The 16,424-nt window shown below is 49.5% G+C and overlaps 1 protein-coding gene across 2 annotated transcripts in view; it reads right to left on the bottom strand.

Annotated features, from left to right (window-relative positions):
* Positions 1 to 14,730, bottom strand: part of Ror2 (receptor tyrosine kinase-like orphan receptor 2) — a 175,296-nt gene extending 160,566 nt beyond the window's left edge. The window contains exon 1 of one of the 2 annotated variants that reach the window (NM_001107339.1): positions 14,433 to 14,730. In NM_001107339.1, the coding sequence (NP_001100809.1) occupies positions 14,433 to 14,529 (97 nt within the window). In that variant the 5' untranslated portion in view covers positions 14,530 to 14,730. Of the gene's footprint in view, positions 1 to 6,827; positions 7,691 to 14,432 lie in introns of those variants that run through there. The other variant, XM_063276345.1, reaches the window with a different exon arrangement.
* Between the last annotated feature and the right edge of the window lie 1,694 nt (positions 14,731 to 16,424).

Here is a 16,424-nt window from a genome sequence, read left to right as displayed (position 1 = left end):
TACTGGGCCACCGTGTGCAAAGTTTCCGAAGCCAGGGGAGGAGTGCTTGGCTGCTTAGAAAACACAGCCGCTGTCCCAGAAGATTGACAAATGCCACTCGTGGCCCAAGCAGCTTCTCAGCCAGCCCAGGTGGTCGGTGTGAGTTTGACCAAGTTACACTTTTCAGTGAGAAAGGTCAAAAGCTTCACAGCGGCATGGCCAGTGGGGAGAATGCATTCCAGCCTGCAAAACCAATTCCGTTGCTTCCAAGACCCACAGAGTTAAGAGGCAATGAAAGACATAGAAAGTGGACACCACAATTTTCTTTGAGTACTTGCTGGGGATTGGATGACGGTCCACAGGGCTTGGTCCCAAGGAGTATGGCACTGAGGTAGTAGAGCCTTTGAGAAGAGGGGCCCACTGGGAGGTTTCGGGTCATTAGGGGAGTCCCTTTGAAGAAGACTATGGACTGCAGCATCTGAGTCTCTCTCTGTTCCTGCTCCTAGGTGCGTTCACTCTAATGCACATCCTGACTCCACTTTGCTATCCTCACTGGAGAACCAAGAATAGAGCTACCCTACAGGACTGGGAGCCAATGCTAGGACTTTCTTTACCTTTTAAGAAGCCCGTGTCGATGTATTTCATTAAAACAACATACAACTAATACAGGCTCCACGGGGATCCTTATTAGGTCAATTCGTGGTCCCAAAACTATCCCCCACACCAAGGTGACTCCTTATGCAACATGGTGTCCCAAAGATAGGTCACTTCATTCTCCTAGCTAACACACTCTAGCTTTAAAAAGTCCAATAGAAGGACTGGAGAGATGACCCCATAGTTAAGAGCACTAGCTGTTCTTCCAGAGGGCCCGGAGTTTGATTCCCAGCACCTACATGGCAGTTCACTGTGTACAACTCTAGTTCCTTCCAGGGTATCTGGCATCCTCACACAGACATACATTCAGGCAAACATCAATGCACATAAAAATAAATAAATCTTAAAAAAAAAAAAAAGCCAAGCCATTCAGGTCTAAAAGATTGAGAAAGGTGAGGCTAAGCAGGGTGAATGCCAAAACACAGCACACTTCCAGAGAACCTCAGGAAGGAACCCAACATCTACTTATCTACCACTTCTAGTGGCATCATCATTAAATGTCCCACCAACAAATAGCCTCTTCACAGATGCACAAAACATCAAGATTTCCCTGGGGACCCCACACCCTCTGCTCAAAGCTCTTCCACAGAACCCTGGAGCTCTCTGCACAACTTACAGGTAACCCCACAGGTCAAAGTCTCCTCTCCTCTTATTGCTTGTATAACCTTAGGGACTTTGTGAATCCATTAGTTTCAGGGACTTCCTGAGACTTTTGAGTTATCCACTTCCAGAGTCTTTAAGGAACTTTCTTCCCAGATGAGATGTTTCAACTGAGGAAACTACTACTGCACAACACCTTCTGGATGGTCAGCTTTATGGGCTAAGAAAACTTCAGTCCTACAGGTTTAGCACCCCTACTGTAAAGACCCAAACTCCAAAAGGCTCCAGTTCAAAAGCGTTTGCACGTCACCATGACAACAGAGGTAGAAAGTGCTACAGGCACACTAACCATGCTGTATGAAGTAACTTCTCAGGCTTCGTGGGTCAGGGGTGTGTAAAACAGAAATGAGCCTCACACTGAGATGTGGGTCCCCTGTAAATATACATTGCATGTATGAAAGTATTCCAAAATCTAAACAATTCTGAAATCTGAAACACTCCTGGTCCCAAACATTTTGGATGAGGGAGATTCGGCCTGTAGTAACTCAGACAAAGACGTTCCACTTCTGGGAAGCAACCTCACAGACACTCAAACAACTGCTAAAAAACAAAACAAAACAAAAACAAAAAGACACAGATGTTTGATGCAGGGCTGTTTCATGTAATGCTTAAGGACAAGGAGACCTGTGAGCTATATTATGCATACAATATGACAGGAAGGGAGCGGCTGGCCTGTTGGGTAAAAGGGGATTATCAAGGTCAGGACAAGGAAATGTGGAGCGCAGAAGGAAAATAAGAAAGAGCTATGAGGGGTTGGGGATTTAGCTCAGTGGTAGAGCGCTTGCCTAGGAAGCGCAAGGCCCTGGGTTCGGTCCCCAGCTGGGGGGGGGGGGGAAGAGCTATGAAAGAAGATGCCCTGGGGAAGCCCGTTTATTTTGTATGCTGACTTAAATTAAAGAGAATAAACTGCCTATGCAAATGACAGATATTTGCATTGTTTTAAACTAAGGAGGTGGAGACGTACTAACCTAAAAAGGGGGTTTAGGTTTGGTTTGTTTTGGCTGAGCTAGGTCTCACTATCCTGGGCTGGTCTTGAACTCCATGTATACTCAAGGCTGGCCTTGAACTTCTGCTCATCCTGGGCTCTTGAGTGCAGAGCCAGCAAGGCAGCAGAGCCTGCATAACATGGGAGGGCCCACAGGTTACAACTGTTACAATGAGAGCCTCACCACATGTGTTCTAAAGTGGCTATGTGTAGAAACCATTATGAATAAAACATACCGCGCTAAGTGGAAGAAGCTAGTTTAAAGGCCACGTGAGTTCCGTGATTCCATTTAACTGTCAAATCCTCAGAGACAGAAGGTGGGTGAGTGCTTGCCAGAGGCTGGGAAACAGGAGGAAGGAAATGAAGACCAACTGCTAGTGGCTGTGGGATTCCTCGTGAGGGGATGAAAACACTCAGAAACTGCGCAGTACAGACGGATGCTGTGATAGCTCCCACCCCTGACTGATACAGCATAGAGTCGCCTGGGAAGGGAGTCTCAATGTCAGTTATAAGCACTGCTCCAGGGCTGGGCGGTGAAAGGCACTGGCTACTCATCCAGAGGACCCAGATTCAAATTCCTAGCACCTAAAAGACTGCTCACACTGTCTATAGCATCATTTCCGGGAGATCCACTAATCTTCTCTGGCTTCTGTGGACACCAAGCATGTGAATGGTGCACGGACATTCATGCAAGCAAAACCCTCAAGACACATAAAATATAAACAAACAAATAAATACATATAGATAAATAAATTGAAATTTTAAAAATTTGGTCCAAGCCAAACACAGCTTGCCTAATTCTTTATTCTCTGTCCCTGGTTTGCTTTTCTTTCTTTCTTTCTTTCTTTCTTTCTTTCTTTCTTTCTTTCTTTCTTTCTTTCCTTTTTGTTTTTTTTTCCTTTTATTGACTATTTTCTTTATTTACATTGCAAATGTTATGCCCTCCGGCAAACCCCTTCCCTTTCCCCCCCTCCCCTCCCCTCCCCTCCCCCTCCCCTCCCTCTCCCCCTGCTTCTATGAGGGTGCTCCCCCACCCACTGTTTTGCTTTTCTTTTTTTTTTTTTTTTTGGTTCTTTTTTTCCGGAGCTGGGGACCGAACCCAGGGCCTTGCGCTTCCTAGGTAAGTGCTCTACCACTGAGCTAAATCCCCAGCCCCTGTTTTGCTTTTCAAACGGCCAAGCCAAAGCTCACTCAACTTCACAACCCACCCCTAACACACCAGCCCCACATTCACAGCGGAATCCATGTCCTCGCTGGGGGAGAAAACCTAATGACCAAGAGAATTTTTAAGGCTTCATCTTCAGCGGAGCCATGCTGGGCTCCACTCTTTCTGTTTTGTCCCCCACCCCCACCCCACCCCACCCCCACCAGCCCTAGTTTTCACCATGTGTAGGGAGGTAGTCAAGTCGACTCCTGGCTCTCCTTAAAAATCATAGTTTTTCTCGGACAAGAAGAGAGATGCATTCAAAGTTTGGGATAATGGAGAGAGAGAGAGAGAGAGAGAGAGAGAGAGAGAGAGAGAGAGAGAGACTGAGACTTAACTCTGAAAACATATTCAGCACTCCACTAATGAGAGGTGGGTAATTGGTTCTGTGGGCGGCCTTGCAAAACAATGGGTTTTCCCACTGAAAGAAAGGTTCAGGGTGTTTCGTGTTCGAAATGCAGTTTCCTAACTAAAAACACGATAACACAACACACCAACAGCTGGGGAGGAGTGGAACACATCAAAGCCGACTGACTCGTGAGCGAAATTATGTTCTTGGCAAAACTATTAACACCCTCGGAAGACAAGAGTCCTTCCAAGTCTCATTCCTGGCCTGAGTAGTCAGTGGGCTCCTTCTTTAAAAGCTCTCCACATCTCCCCACATCCCCAGCAGTCACCTGGGTCACCCTCAGTGACTTAGTCCCCTGTGCCCAGGTCCCTGATCATCCACCTCCATCACACATTGCTGCACTGAACCAATGCTTCTCCCAGAGGCACTGGCCAAGCACCCAAGCAATCTTCACTCACCCTGCCCAAGTCATCGCTGCCTTCTTTCTCTGGCAGGAGGAACGGCCTCTCTGCTTAAAAGACCGAGCTATCCAAAGGACAAAGGGAACTCCCTAGAACCCCTTCCCCTCCTGTCTGCTGTTGATGCAGTCTCCCAGGAACCCAAACCTTCCAAAGGGTCCCAGTCCCCAGAGGCCAATCCATCTGCCTCATACTTCAAAGGGTTCCCTTGTGTCCATAAATCACAAGGGTTGACAGCCGCATCCCAGCAGCAGTAAGGACGTTTGCTTTTGTTAGCTTTTGGTTTTTGCTTTTGCCCAGGCAAAAAGGGCCAAAGGACCATTTGGAGCCTGATGTCCTTGGGCCTAGGACAGTCCTGGTAGGGTCCAGGCCACTAATTCCCTGGTCAACCTGGTTCACTGTGAAACCTGGGAGGACCCTGTGAAGGAAGAACTGTCCACCTCCGCCAAAGCTTTAAGCCTCTTCTCCTAAGCAGCTACCCAGAGAGGTCACTGGGACAGCTGGGCAGCTAATCTGGGGAGACTACATATACCTCAGATGCATAAGGGTATAGCAGAGGTACACTGCACCCCCTGGTCATCAGGGCACAGCGGTCATAAAGCTCCCAGCAGGACAGCAGTCCCCCCCACCCCCGTCTGATCCGCAGCCTACCTGAGTTGTGCAGAGGCCCACAGTGAGTCACAGTGCAAGCTGCTGAACCCACCAGAGAAAGCTGCCTTCGGGCACACTCAGCCCACAGTAACACTGACTGGTGTTGGAAGGATGGTCAAGCAGCTCCTCCCTGCAGGGCCCCCAAGCTCAGCAACACTTCCCCAGGCAGGCAGCACGACGTCTTATCAAGTAAATTCTTGTGCTCTGACACAGAGCGTGAACTCAACATCCAACCGACCGTACGTGATGAGCACGTGCTCCAGCCGTCCATGTCACAATACTGAGGTTCGAGGGTGCACCTTAGCAATCCACACACTGAAAACGCAACCCTCACTTTTTACGTTCAAGCATCTGGAGGTGGAGGCATTGAGATATATTTAGGATCAGATGAGGTAGGGAGGAGAAGGGCCCATCGTGGTATATCAGTAGCTCTTTGTAAGAGCAGGAAGAGATCTCATACACTTGCTCTGTCCATCCATGAGGCGCTCACCACATACCAGCACCGGATTCTTGGACTGTCAGCCTTTAAAACTGTAAGCCAAATGTGTGCTTATTCATCACCAGGGATTCATCACAGGGACTTATATACATCGGGCCCAGACTAGCCCTTCTCCCAGCCTTAGTCACTAAAAATTACCCCGACTTGCCAGGTGGTAGTGGTGTACACCTTTGATCCCAGCACTTGGGAGGCAGAGGCAGGGGGACCTCTAAGTTGGAAGCCAACCTGATCTACAGAGTGAGTCCCAGGACAACCAAGGAGGAACACACAGAGGAACTCTGTCTCAAAATCCAAACAACAAGAAACAACAACCAAATACCCCAACTGCTCCACTCGGCTACAGTTGCTGAAACAAACTGCCAGCAACAAGCGTCTCCACCACTGGCACTTGTGTTGATCAAGGGGCAGGAAGGGGAGAGGGAGCAGTCACTGGGTGGCCATGTGCCTAAGTAAGCCATTTCTAAGCTGCTCATCCATTTGTAAGCCAAGCTGCTACTCCAGGGTCAGCACTTTCTCTATCACCTGCCTTCTGCGTGTCCCTTCCAAGACCTCCTTTTTTGTAAGGACACAGTTACTCAGGAAGAGAGACCAACCCCAAAGACATCATTGTATCATTTCCTGAAACCTATTCTCCCAAGGAAGGTTGCAATCCGAAGGACCAGGAGTCAGTCATGACGATGACACAACGACGACGACGACGACGACGACGACAACGACGACAACGACAACAACAACAACGTATCTTTCTCTTTTGCAGAGGAAACCACAATTCAGCTCTACTAGGGTAATATTCAAACAGAATCACCCTCATTTTTAATGCCCCTAAAATTGGACAGTGGGAGCTGGGAGCCGGTTCAGTGGGTAAAGCGCCCACCACACCACGTACGAGAACCTGACTTTGGATCCCCAGCGGCCACATAAAATCTGGGTGTAGTGATACTCATCTGTAAGGCTTGCACTGCCAGAGGGAAGGCAGATCCCAGGGGGTGTCACTGTCTCAAATCTAGCTGAAACAATCAGCTCCAGGTTAGAAAGAGAATCTTTCTCAGAAAGTAAGGCACGGCCTCTGCACATTTTCACTCAGGGACGCACGAGCGCTCACGCGCGCACACACAACTCACAAAACCTCAGTTAATGTAAGACACGCCCACTACACCCTAAGATATTATTTCTTTTTTTTTTGGTTCTTTTTTTTTCGGAGCTGGGGACCGAACCCAGGGCCTTGCGCTTCCTAGGCAAGAGCTCTACCACTGAGCTAAATCCCCAACCAAGATATCATTTCAAGGATAGCCATCAAAGGCAGAGCCAAGCAGAGAGGAAAGGAAAAAGCATGCTTAGGCAATTTACTGAATCATACAGAGGCTACATCGCAGCTGCTACGATCTTACCTTGTCCCATGCAGACAGATTGAGAAAATCTCGCGATTGGGATCCACAGAGCCCCGTGCTTATGTATAGTCGCTGTATCTGGTGTGTGACTCGCACTGGAGAATGAGGACTGCTTATTTTGGCCTAAACGCGTGCATTTTCTATGGTTTCAGTGTACCGAAGTTTCCAGAGGGCTTAGCATACCCACCGTTCAGTAGACCAAGGAGCATGTGCAGCTCAACGCTACCCGGCAGTGCCAATCAGCCCTGAGAGCAGCAAGCTGCACAGCCAACTTCCCACAATGCTCTGACTCGTTCTCACTCTGCCAGTGATGGGAGGAGTCAGGAGGACAGTGGGAGGGGTCAAGAGAACGATGGGAGGGGTCAAGAGAACGATAGGAGGGGTCAAGAGAACGATGGGAGGAGTCAAGAGCATAGGAACACTGATTCCAACTTGTCTTGATGACAAGGTCAAACTCCTTTTATAAGTTAGTGGCCTTTTGTACTGGTTCTTCGGCAAACTGCCTACGTTTCACAACACTGACAGTTGTTCTGAATGTGACCCTCCCTGAGTTGCCAGTCTTGCTTTATGACCAGATTCTTGTCCTCTGTTAGGATGTAATCTCGGTGCGCTTCACAGAGGGATCAGTGCTCGTCACTCAAACTAAAGATACGAGGTGATCAAGATTATGTCTGCTCTCTCTGGTCTAGTTACCCATTGCCCCCTTGCAGATCAGGAAAGCACAGAACTCCTGAAGGCATGCACTTTCCCTGCTCCGTCTGTCACTTAAAGACTCAGTACTCACTCAGCCCACTACTTAGACTCAGTACCCACGGATGCCCCACCCAATACGGTCCAGATCATCTCTGCACCACTAAGAAGCAAAATGCTCAATACAAGGTCCCTGGCAGGGGTTGGGGATTTGGCTCAGTGGTAGAGCGCTTGCCTAGGAAGCGCAAGGCCCTGGGTTCGGTCCCCAGCTCCGAAAAAAAAAAAAAATTAAAAAAAAAAAAAAACAAAAAAAAAAAAAAACAAAAAAAAACAAGGTCCCTGGCATCTTCCACCTCTCCCACTCGTTTCTGTATTAAAGTTAAGTTTTCCCTCAAGATTCATGGCCACTCAGAATTCAGATGTGGCCCACTTGAGAAGAGTCTCTGTTGCAGCAATAAGGAACTTGAGATTAATGCCTCTGGGATTTAAGGGGAACTCATGTCCTTCTGACATGAAGAAGTGAGGCTTGTGAAGACAGAATAGGGGGGAAGACATACTTGGGTGCAAACCAAGGAAACCATCAACCACCAAGATGCAGAAGAGGAAAGAATATTCTTCTGTGGACCTTGTGGCTCACTGTTCAAGTGTGTCCACCTCCCAGAACCATGGACGATAACTTTGTGTCACACCATGAGTCCTACAAGACTCATCTATGGCTTTCTTGCTCACATACTGTTAGTATTGTGCCACGGATTTCCACTTGCCCATGCTTGTCTTGTTGCCCTAGGTTTGGCCACTGGAGAGCCTCCAGCTTGGCCCCTGTGTGCTCTCACCACACCCATCATTTCGGACAACTGACTTTCTATCCCAAGAACATGTCCCAGGCCTGGCTTGATCTTTCCTCACCATGGCTTTATCTTCAGTCAACCCTCCAAGGAACTCTGTCCCCTTTACCGTGCATCAGTGTCTAGAGGAATAAAGGCTTAGGAACTGGGAACACTCAAGAACAGCTGTTATGTAAAAACAGAGAGAGAGAGAGAGAGAGAATGTGGTTTTAAAACTATGGGTCTGGGGTTGGGGATTTAGCTCAGTGGTAGAGCGCTTGCCTAGGAAGCGCAAGGCCCTGGGTTCGGTCCCCAGCTCCGAAAAAAAGAACCCAAAAAAAAAAAAAAAAAAAAAAAAAAACTATGGGTCTGCAGTTGAACATTACATATAGTGTGGCTACACAGAGGTCGTGAGTCATATTGACACCTCCAATTCCAACCCACTCCCCCAGATCTCCTCTCACAGTTACCCACTGCCTATGTACTCTCACGATCCCACAGAGAGAGTCTGGCTCCAACACAAAGCATGCATCTGACCCCCTACCTCCTACAGTTCACACAAAGTGCCAATTCCCAGTAGAAGCCTAGCCCATCAAGGTGAGTGCAAGGTCTGTTTGCAGGTAGCATTTGGCTTCCCAGTCAGCTGAGACTACACAGTCAAAATGTCACATCTAACATCAGCAAGGACTAAGTGTCTCTCTCCTTGATCCTGCTGTGGTGTCTTGTCACCATTTGTTTAAAAAAAAAGTTTGATTTACTTGTTGGCATTCAGCTCTCATTTCCTGAACCTCTTTGGGACTTAGTAATGTTTTTCAAAAGCATCCACCCATCCATCCATCCATCCATCCATCCATCCATCCATCCATCCATTCATTCCAGGCTGGGTCTCTCTACATAGCCCTGGCTGTCCTCAAACTCACTATGTAGATCAGGCTGGACTCGAACTCGCAGAGCCCCACTTGCCTCTGCCTCACTGGTGCTGGGCTTAAAGGCATGCACCTGGCTTTAACATTTCCATATGAATGAGTAGGTTCTTCAATGTGTTCTGAATGGCAAAGTATGCAAAGGGTTCAAGAATAAACTGAGGGGGGCTGGAGAGATGGCTCAGGGGTTAAGAACACTGGCTGCTCTTCCAGAGGTCCTGAGTTCAAATCCCAGGAACCACATGGTGGCTCACAACCACCTGTAATGGGATCTGATTCCCTCTCGCAGTGTGTGTGAAGACATAGCACACACACACACACACACACACACGCACACACACGCACACACACACACACACACACACACAAAATAAACTGAGAACAGAAGGAACGTCTCTGAACACAGTACAAACGGGAAGGTTTTCCCCACAAGATCAGAGCAAAACAGGACTGTCCGCTTTGGATACGTGTTCAGCGTGGTGGCAGAAGTTCAAGACAGAGCAATTAGACTAAATAAGTAAATGAGGGTAATTGTCTGTTGTGCAGCTAACCATAGAGGCTATGATCTACAGCGTCGTATCTGAACAAATATATTCTGCAAACTCATAGGAAAAAAAATCAGGTTGTACAAGCTAACTTCCACAAACAACACACACACACACACACACACACACACACACACACACACACACACACACACGAAGAAATTAGGAAGGCAATTTCAATTACAGTAACACCAGAAGGAAGAAGGGAGGGAGAGAGACAGAGAGAGAAAGAGACAGAGTGAGAGAGAGAGAGAGAGAGAGAATACTTATGTGTTATTAATTGTGGAAGCAAAAGACTCAAAAGACTGCAGACTATAAAAGGTTGACAGGAAAGATGTAAGCATGCCTATGTTTATGTACTAAAGACAATAAAGAAATTAAAACCACCAAACACAATCCACAGACTCCATGCACTTTCTCCTCAAATCCCAGCAGGCCCTATGTGGCTAAGGGTGGGCACCCGCCACAAGACCAGCATGGCGTAGGAAGCCAATGCATTTTTTTTTCTAATTTTAAATAATTTTAACTTAAATAGTCACATGTGCCTGGCGGCTCCTACATCCCATGGCATAAATGTTACAGTGGGTTCAAGCCAAAATGTTTCTGTAATTCAACTGTACATCCGGTTAGCTGCCCTTCCAGGAAGGTGTGGAAGCCATTAGGCTGGGTGGATTGGTGATGGGGGGCGGGGGGACCCAACCCCTCCCCCACTCCCAGAGGTCCAGGGCAGCCGCCACATTCTCCTCTGATAACATCTCAGAAGTGGCAGAGAGCTTACTGAAGCTCATTCCAGCACAATTAAACACACACACACACACACACACACACACACACTCTTCCCATCGGGGCTTAAGACCTTTTAGAGGCCAAGCTACTTAGTCGAATTAGGCTCAATTTTTTTCCCTTAATTATTTCCTTCCCTTTGGCTTTTTGATTGGGGGTGGGAGTGGGGGAGAAGGTGGTGTATCAGAATTCGACCTTAAAGAAAACACACCCCAGAAACCTCCTTGGTGACGCTTTACCAAACCAAAAACAATCCCATTTTGAAAAGTGTTATGAAAAAAAACCTTCAAATGGTCCAACCAACTGCTCCTCGGCTACTCCATCAATGTGACTTCAAACAGATTACACCCTAGACAGTTTTTTATGAGCACAGCACATGTAAGCAGAACTATCCCGCCCTGGTTTCCAACTTGGCAAGCTGCTCGAACTAAACCAAATAAATACATGGTAGGCCAAGAAGGCCTTCCACAGGCCAGGCCGGCTCCCGCCATAACTCATGGGCTGCAGCTCCCTTAATCCCTTGGTGGTGGTGGTTGTTGTCCTTGTTTTTAACTCCAAAACCGGAGAGGTTACAACACCTGTTCAGCACCTCACTGGCACCCAAGTGATCCATGGAATGGTACAAATCCAAGACTCCAAAGCCATAGTGGCCAAATGGGTCTTTTTTTTAACACAAAATGATCATACACACCCAAGAAAAACACAATCCTGGCTCTGCTTTGAAATCCTGTGTGTTTGCGGAAATAGTGTCCACTCTGGGTAGTCACTGAAGTTCCTCAATGAGGAAACAGCCTAAAGGGTAGTCTCAGGCAGGAGACCCACGTAGGGATGCGCCAACCCAGGGAACCCGGAGAGGAGGGTAGCGAAGCAAACCCAGTGGTCACCACTGGATGACAAGCAGCAAGTAAATACCAGGAGACCTAAATCACCCTAGGGGACACTCCATGAGTCTTCCAGTGGGCAGAACGTTTAGTAGGAGTGTGCTTCGCAATGGCAAGTTCCCTTCCTGGCCTAGCCCACACCGCACTCTAAAGGAGAGTTGAAATACCTCCAAAAAGGATTCACCTCCCCTACCAGCCAAAGGAGCCATTTCTAACTCCGGAGTATACCATTCCCTTTAAAAGATCCCTTTAAAAACAAAACAAAACAAAACAAAACAAAACAAAAGCCCTGCATAAAGTGCAACTTCTGCCGACCTTAAAGCTCCCCAGGCAATGTGTTTAAAGAGGCAAGTAATGAGAGACTCTGCGAGTCACACAAACACCAACTACAGCTCGGCTCCGAGTAAACAATGGGAACGACTTTTAACAACAAAAATGGAAACTTCACCCATCTCACCCACTCTGTGCTGTTTCAGAGTTTGCAGAGGACTGTCATCAAAACTGCAGACTTTTAAACCAGGGGTGTTTTGGTTTTGGTTTTGGTTTGCATGCAAGCAAAAATCTTGTTGGCTTTCTAACTATGCCAGGTTAACTAATCAAGGACAGTCCCAGGGATGGAGCCTAGCTCAGTGGTACAGTGCCAGCCTAGCATGCTTGAGGCCACAGGTTATGGCTCTCCGGGAGAAAAATAACCTTCTGGGTTGTCTCGTTTTGCTTTAAATGGAACCTGGTTGATGGGATCCCTTCCCTGACCTGTGTCCCAAAGGGGTCCCCGAGGCTCAGATTCTCCGGGTGGCCATCTTCATATGCCGGGGCTCAACCTGAAATCGTTATTAAACACTGAAAGGTTTCAAATGTGTAGCTCTTCCCCACTTGGTACTCAACCGTAATAAGAAAAACATGTTTCACTACACACACAAAATCTTTTCTGTTTCCACAAAGTCTTTTTACACAAGATGATCTCATTTCTTTTCTTCTTGAAGACTGTCGTTGGGTATTGTGACCACCACTCAGGGATCTGGGCCAGGGGCAATCTGGGCCCTGCCAAAAAGAGAGGCAGAAGGGCAAACGTTCATCACTCCTGCCCTGCCTAACCCAGAGAACAGAGTCCCAGAGCAGGTATCTGTCCTCAGGGAATGGAGTCTTCCTAGTAAAATGTGGAATAAGAAAATATATCCTTTTAAGATAACTGTCCCATGCTTTTACATCCCAAGTCATTTCAAGTATAGAACGAACTCTCCGATTGCTGGAATTCACTCCTTGGCAACAAAAAAGATCTCAAACATCCACATTTTCTGTATAATTTCCTATCTCTGTGAGTGTGTGTGTGTGCGCGCGCATGTGTCTGTTATCTTGTGCTTGTGTCTGTTATCTATCGACTAGAAAGCAATCCAGAAACAAGAAAAACAGCCTACTCTTCCTAGAGATTATAGCTCCATTTCACTAGCAAAGAAAAATTACCCCCACATAAGGAGGGACAGATAGACAGCCCTTGATGGCTTTCTTCGTCAGATGTGATCATCCTTTCTACCAAAAGTGAAGGCGGTACTCAAACTGATACATCCAAAATGCAAGCGGACTTTTCTGGTTACAAAATTGACTTTAAACAACAGACCCTTTACCATAGCAGATCCCATCCCCCCCCCCACGCCGACTATACCTCAAGACACCCCACACTGCAGGATTTGCAAGGCCTGTGGCAAAGGCCAAAATCTCAACGGAGGCGACCAGTTATGGCCCCCTAGTTTCAAAAGAATTTCTCGATGGTACAGAAGGTACTTTCAGGAATCAGTTTGGTAATGACATTAATTTAGGATTCCCGGTACTCTCTCATTCTGCACTCAGTGGTTCCTGATTTCGCAGACAGGGGTATCAATGCAAATCAACTGATCAGAAATGGTGGATACCATCAGCATCAGTTTAAACCCAAACGCCCTCCTGGAAGGTTGCTCAGTGCTTCGCACAGCAGGACTTTAGAAGAGTTCGGAGTCCTGCTGCCTGCCTCGGCTCCCTAACACTCACCTGCTTGCAGGAACACGCGGCTGGGGGTGACTGAGCTCGCTGTCCCAGTATGGCACGTCTCACACACGCAGTTCAGAAACTTAGGGCAAACCTCAGAAGTTCCTGACCCTCCTGGGCCCGGAGGCCGTGCCTACCTTCACCCAAGCCTGCAGGGTGCGGGGATTCCGGCCACAAACCTGATGGCCAGCGGCGTCTGGAGGTAGCATTAGAAGGATCACCACCGCCTCCTCCTCCGGCTACCACAGTCATTTCTGCCCAGGTATCCTCCTAAAACACTTCTGTGCTCTTTGACAGTGTCTCCTGAGCCCTGATCAAGCCCACACAGAATCCCCCAGAGGTGGAAGAAATACGCTCGAGAAAACTCTAAGCGGGTGGGGGGAGGGGCACTCTCCCTTCAACCTCGCAAATCAAGTTCTGGGGACCAAGCCCCCAGCTAGGCAGGACCCACCAAACACCGCTTTGGCCACCAATTCCAACAAAAGAAAAACCAAGACCTCCGATCATGCGTGTGCGCCCCCCCCCCCGCCCACTGCCTCTGGGGAAAAAAGACTAACTCAGAACCGCATCTGCCCCGGAGGCAGACGAGGTAAGAGGGATGCATGTGAACTGGAAAGGCGGTGACTGGGAAAGAAACGATGGAGTCCGAGTCTTGGGACACACAGAGCACGTCTACGGGTGCACTTCTCGACTGGGATGCACTTACAAAAAGCTCCCCGCCGCTGCCCACCCCGGCCTCTGGAAACACTTAGTGGTCCCTAGAGCCCAGCTCATTGGAACCAGCCCCAGGCGACTGAGGGCACGGGCCCAAGCTGGCGCCGAGCACGAAGCATGGCCTTGCCTGGCGCCCCTCGATCGGTAGCACCGGCGCCCGCGCGGCGGCCGGGAGAGAGTGGCTGAGAAGCGGGCGATGCTCCGAGGGCGCACGCAGGGTCCTTACCTGCCGTCCAGGGTGTCCAGAGCAGGAGCGCAGCAGCCGTCCAGACAGCCCGGACGCACAGAGGCACTCGGCTCGGCCGCACCCAGCCCCGAGCCATGCTGCGGGCCGTGGGTGCCGGGTCGCCTGCCGCGCTCGGCCTTCGGGCTTCGGGCCGGGGCGCCTTAACCCCTCCCCGCCACGCGTCCGCGCTTTCCTTCCCCGCGCTTCGCAAGCTGGTTCCCTTCGAGGGCCACTCTGACGTCCCTCTCTCCCTGCCCCGATGCACAGATCGGCTGCAGAGGCTCCGGGGCTCCGGCACGGGCGTCCCGCCGGCCGCCGGGACGAACAGGGGGGCGGAGGGGGGGGCGGAACGCGGGCGGGCTCGCAGGAGGCAGGGTCCCCAGCTCGCCCGCCCCGATGGGCAGAGAGGCCGGCGCCGGCGCCCTCTGCCGGAGTGACTCGAGGGCGGCGGCCGGAGCGCGCGGGAAGGAGCCCGGTCCTCCCCCGCGTCCAGGGAGCTGCCTGCAGCACCCGCCCTCTCGCCAGCGCCTCGGGACTTCTAAGTACAAAGGTGGAGCCTTCGGTTCATCTGCTTGTCCAGCATCCGAAACTGTTGCCACCCACCGTCAGAGGCCTGGAAACCTGGGGACCTGGATCAGAAATCAGAAACTAGGCACTTGATGAAGCCCCCTGAGGGGTTCTCTGTTATCCGTTCTTCGAAATCCTGGGCGCCAAAAAGAGAGGTGAGGTGTGGTCTTCGAACATCGATGCTCCAGAATGTAACCGGCCGCGTCCCCGCGGGCGTCCTGCCAAGCCTCTTGGGGAGGATCGGGACCCTCCGAGAATGGAGCGAAAAGCCAGCACACGCCCCACTAATGAGGGTAGTAGGATGGGAGCCAAGCAAGGCTATGGCAACAGCCAGCACACATCAAGGAAGTGAAGGCTCCTGGGGTCCTGGAATATCCCAAGAACAGCCTGGAGACCAGGGCGGTGTATAATGTATGTGATCATTTGCATTTTCCTAATGAATACTTCTGGGAAATATCTCTTCAAATACATTTGTTTTTATTGGAAATGGGGGGAGGGGTTGGGAATTTAATTCGAACTCTCCTACAGATTGGGCAAACAGTTTAGTCTACATCCCCAGCCTTCTTGTTGCATTGAGACGAGTTCATTTTTATTACATTTTTATTATATGTATTATTACAGGTAGGTGTGAGTACCTGCACACCTGGTTGTGCACTAGATGTGTACAGTGCTGGCTACAGATGATTGTGAGCCTCCCTGGGAGGGCTGGGGCCTGAACTGGGGTCCTCTGCAATCGCAGTCAGTGCTCTTAATGGCTGAGCCATCTCTCCGGCCCCAGCATCGCTCTTCTTTGACAGGATGTTGCCAAGGTTGGTCTCGGTTGGTTCAGTTGTTGTTGCTATGTAGCCAAGGATAACCTTGAGTGTTCCTCACCTTTGCCTCCTGAGTGCCTGGACTGCTCACAAGAATGAGCACACGGTGCTGGAAACTGGATCCAGAGGCCCCAGACTGTTTGGCCAGCACTCACCCACCAACGCACAGCGCTACCCCATATTTGGTTTTAATGGGTTGTGGGTAGTCTTGGTTTTTATGAGCTTTAAAAGTTAGTTATTTGTAGGTGGTCAGGGTGGCATGCATCTTTAGTCTCTGAACTTGGGAGGCAGAGGCAGGCAGATGATCTCTGTGAGTCTGAAGCCAGCCTGGGCTGCATCATCAGCTTCAGGGCAGCCAGACCTACATAGTGAGACAGACTCCAAAAAGGAAGAGGAGGAGGAGGAGGAAGAGGAGGAGGAGGAGGAGGAGGAGGAGGAGGAGGAGGAGGGGGAGGAGGAGGAGGAGGAGGAGGAGAAGTAGTAGTAGTAGTCTTGGTAAGTTTTTAATACCAGGTAAATTGAGGTAAAGATGTCACTGTTTTTGTCATTGTTACCCCAAAACCCCACAGGGCTTCAGGTAGAGTAGCTGGACTAACCTCCTGCAGGCACATAT

This window comes from Rattus norvegicus, chromosome 17, assembly GCF_036323735.1.
Source record: "Rattus norvegicus strain BN/NHsdMcwi chromosome 17, GRCr8, whole genome shotgun sequence".
Classification (NCBI taxonomy): domain Eukaryota; kingdom Metazoa; phylum Chordata; class Mammalia; order Rodentia; family Muridae; genus Rattus; species Rattus norvegicus.
Note: the sequence above shows the minus strand (reverse complement) of the source record. Positions and strands in the feature narration are given on the sequence as shown.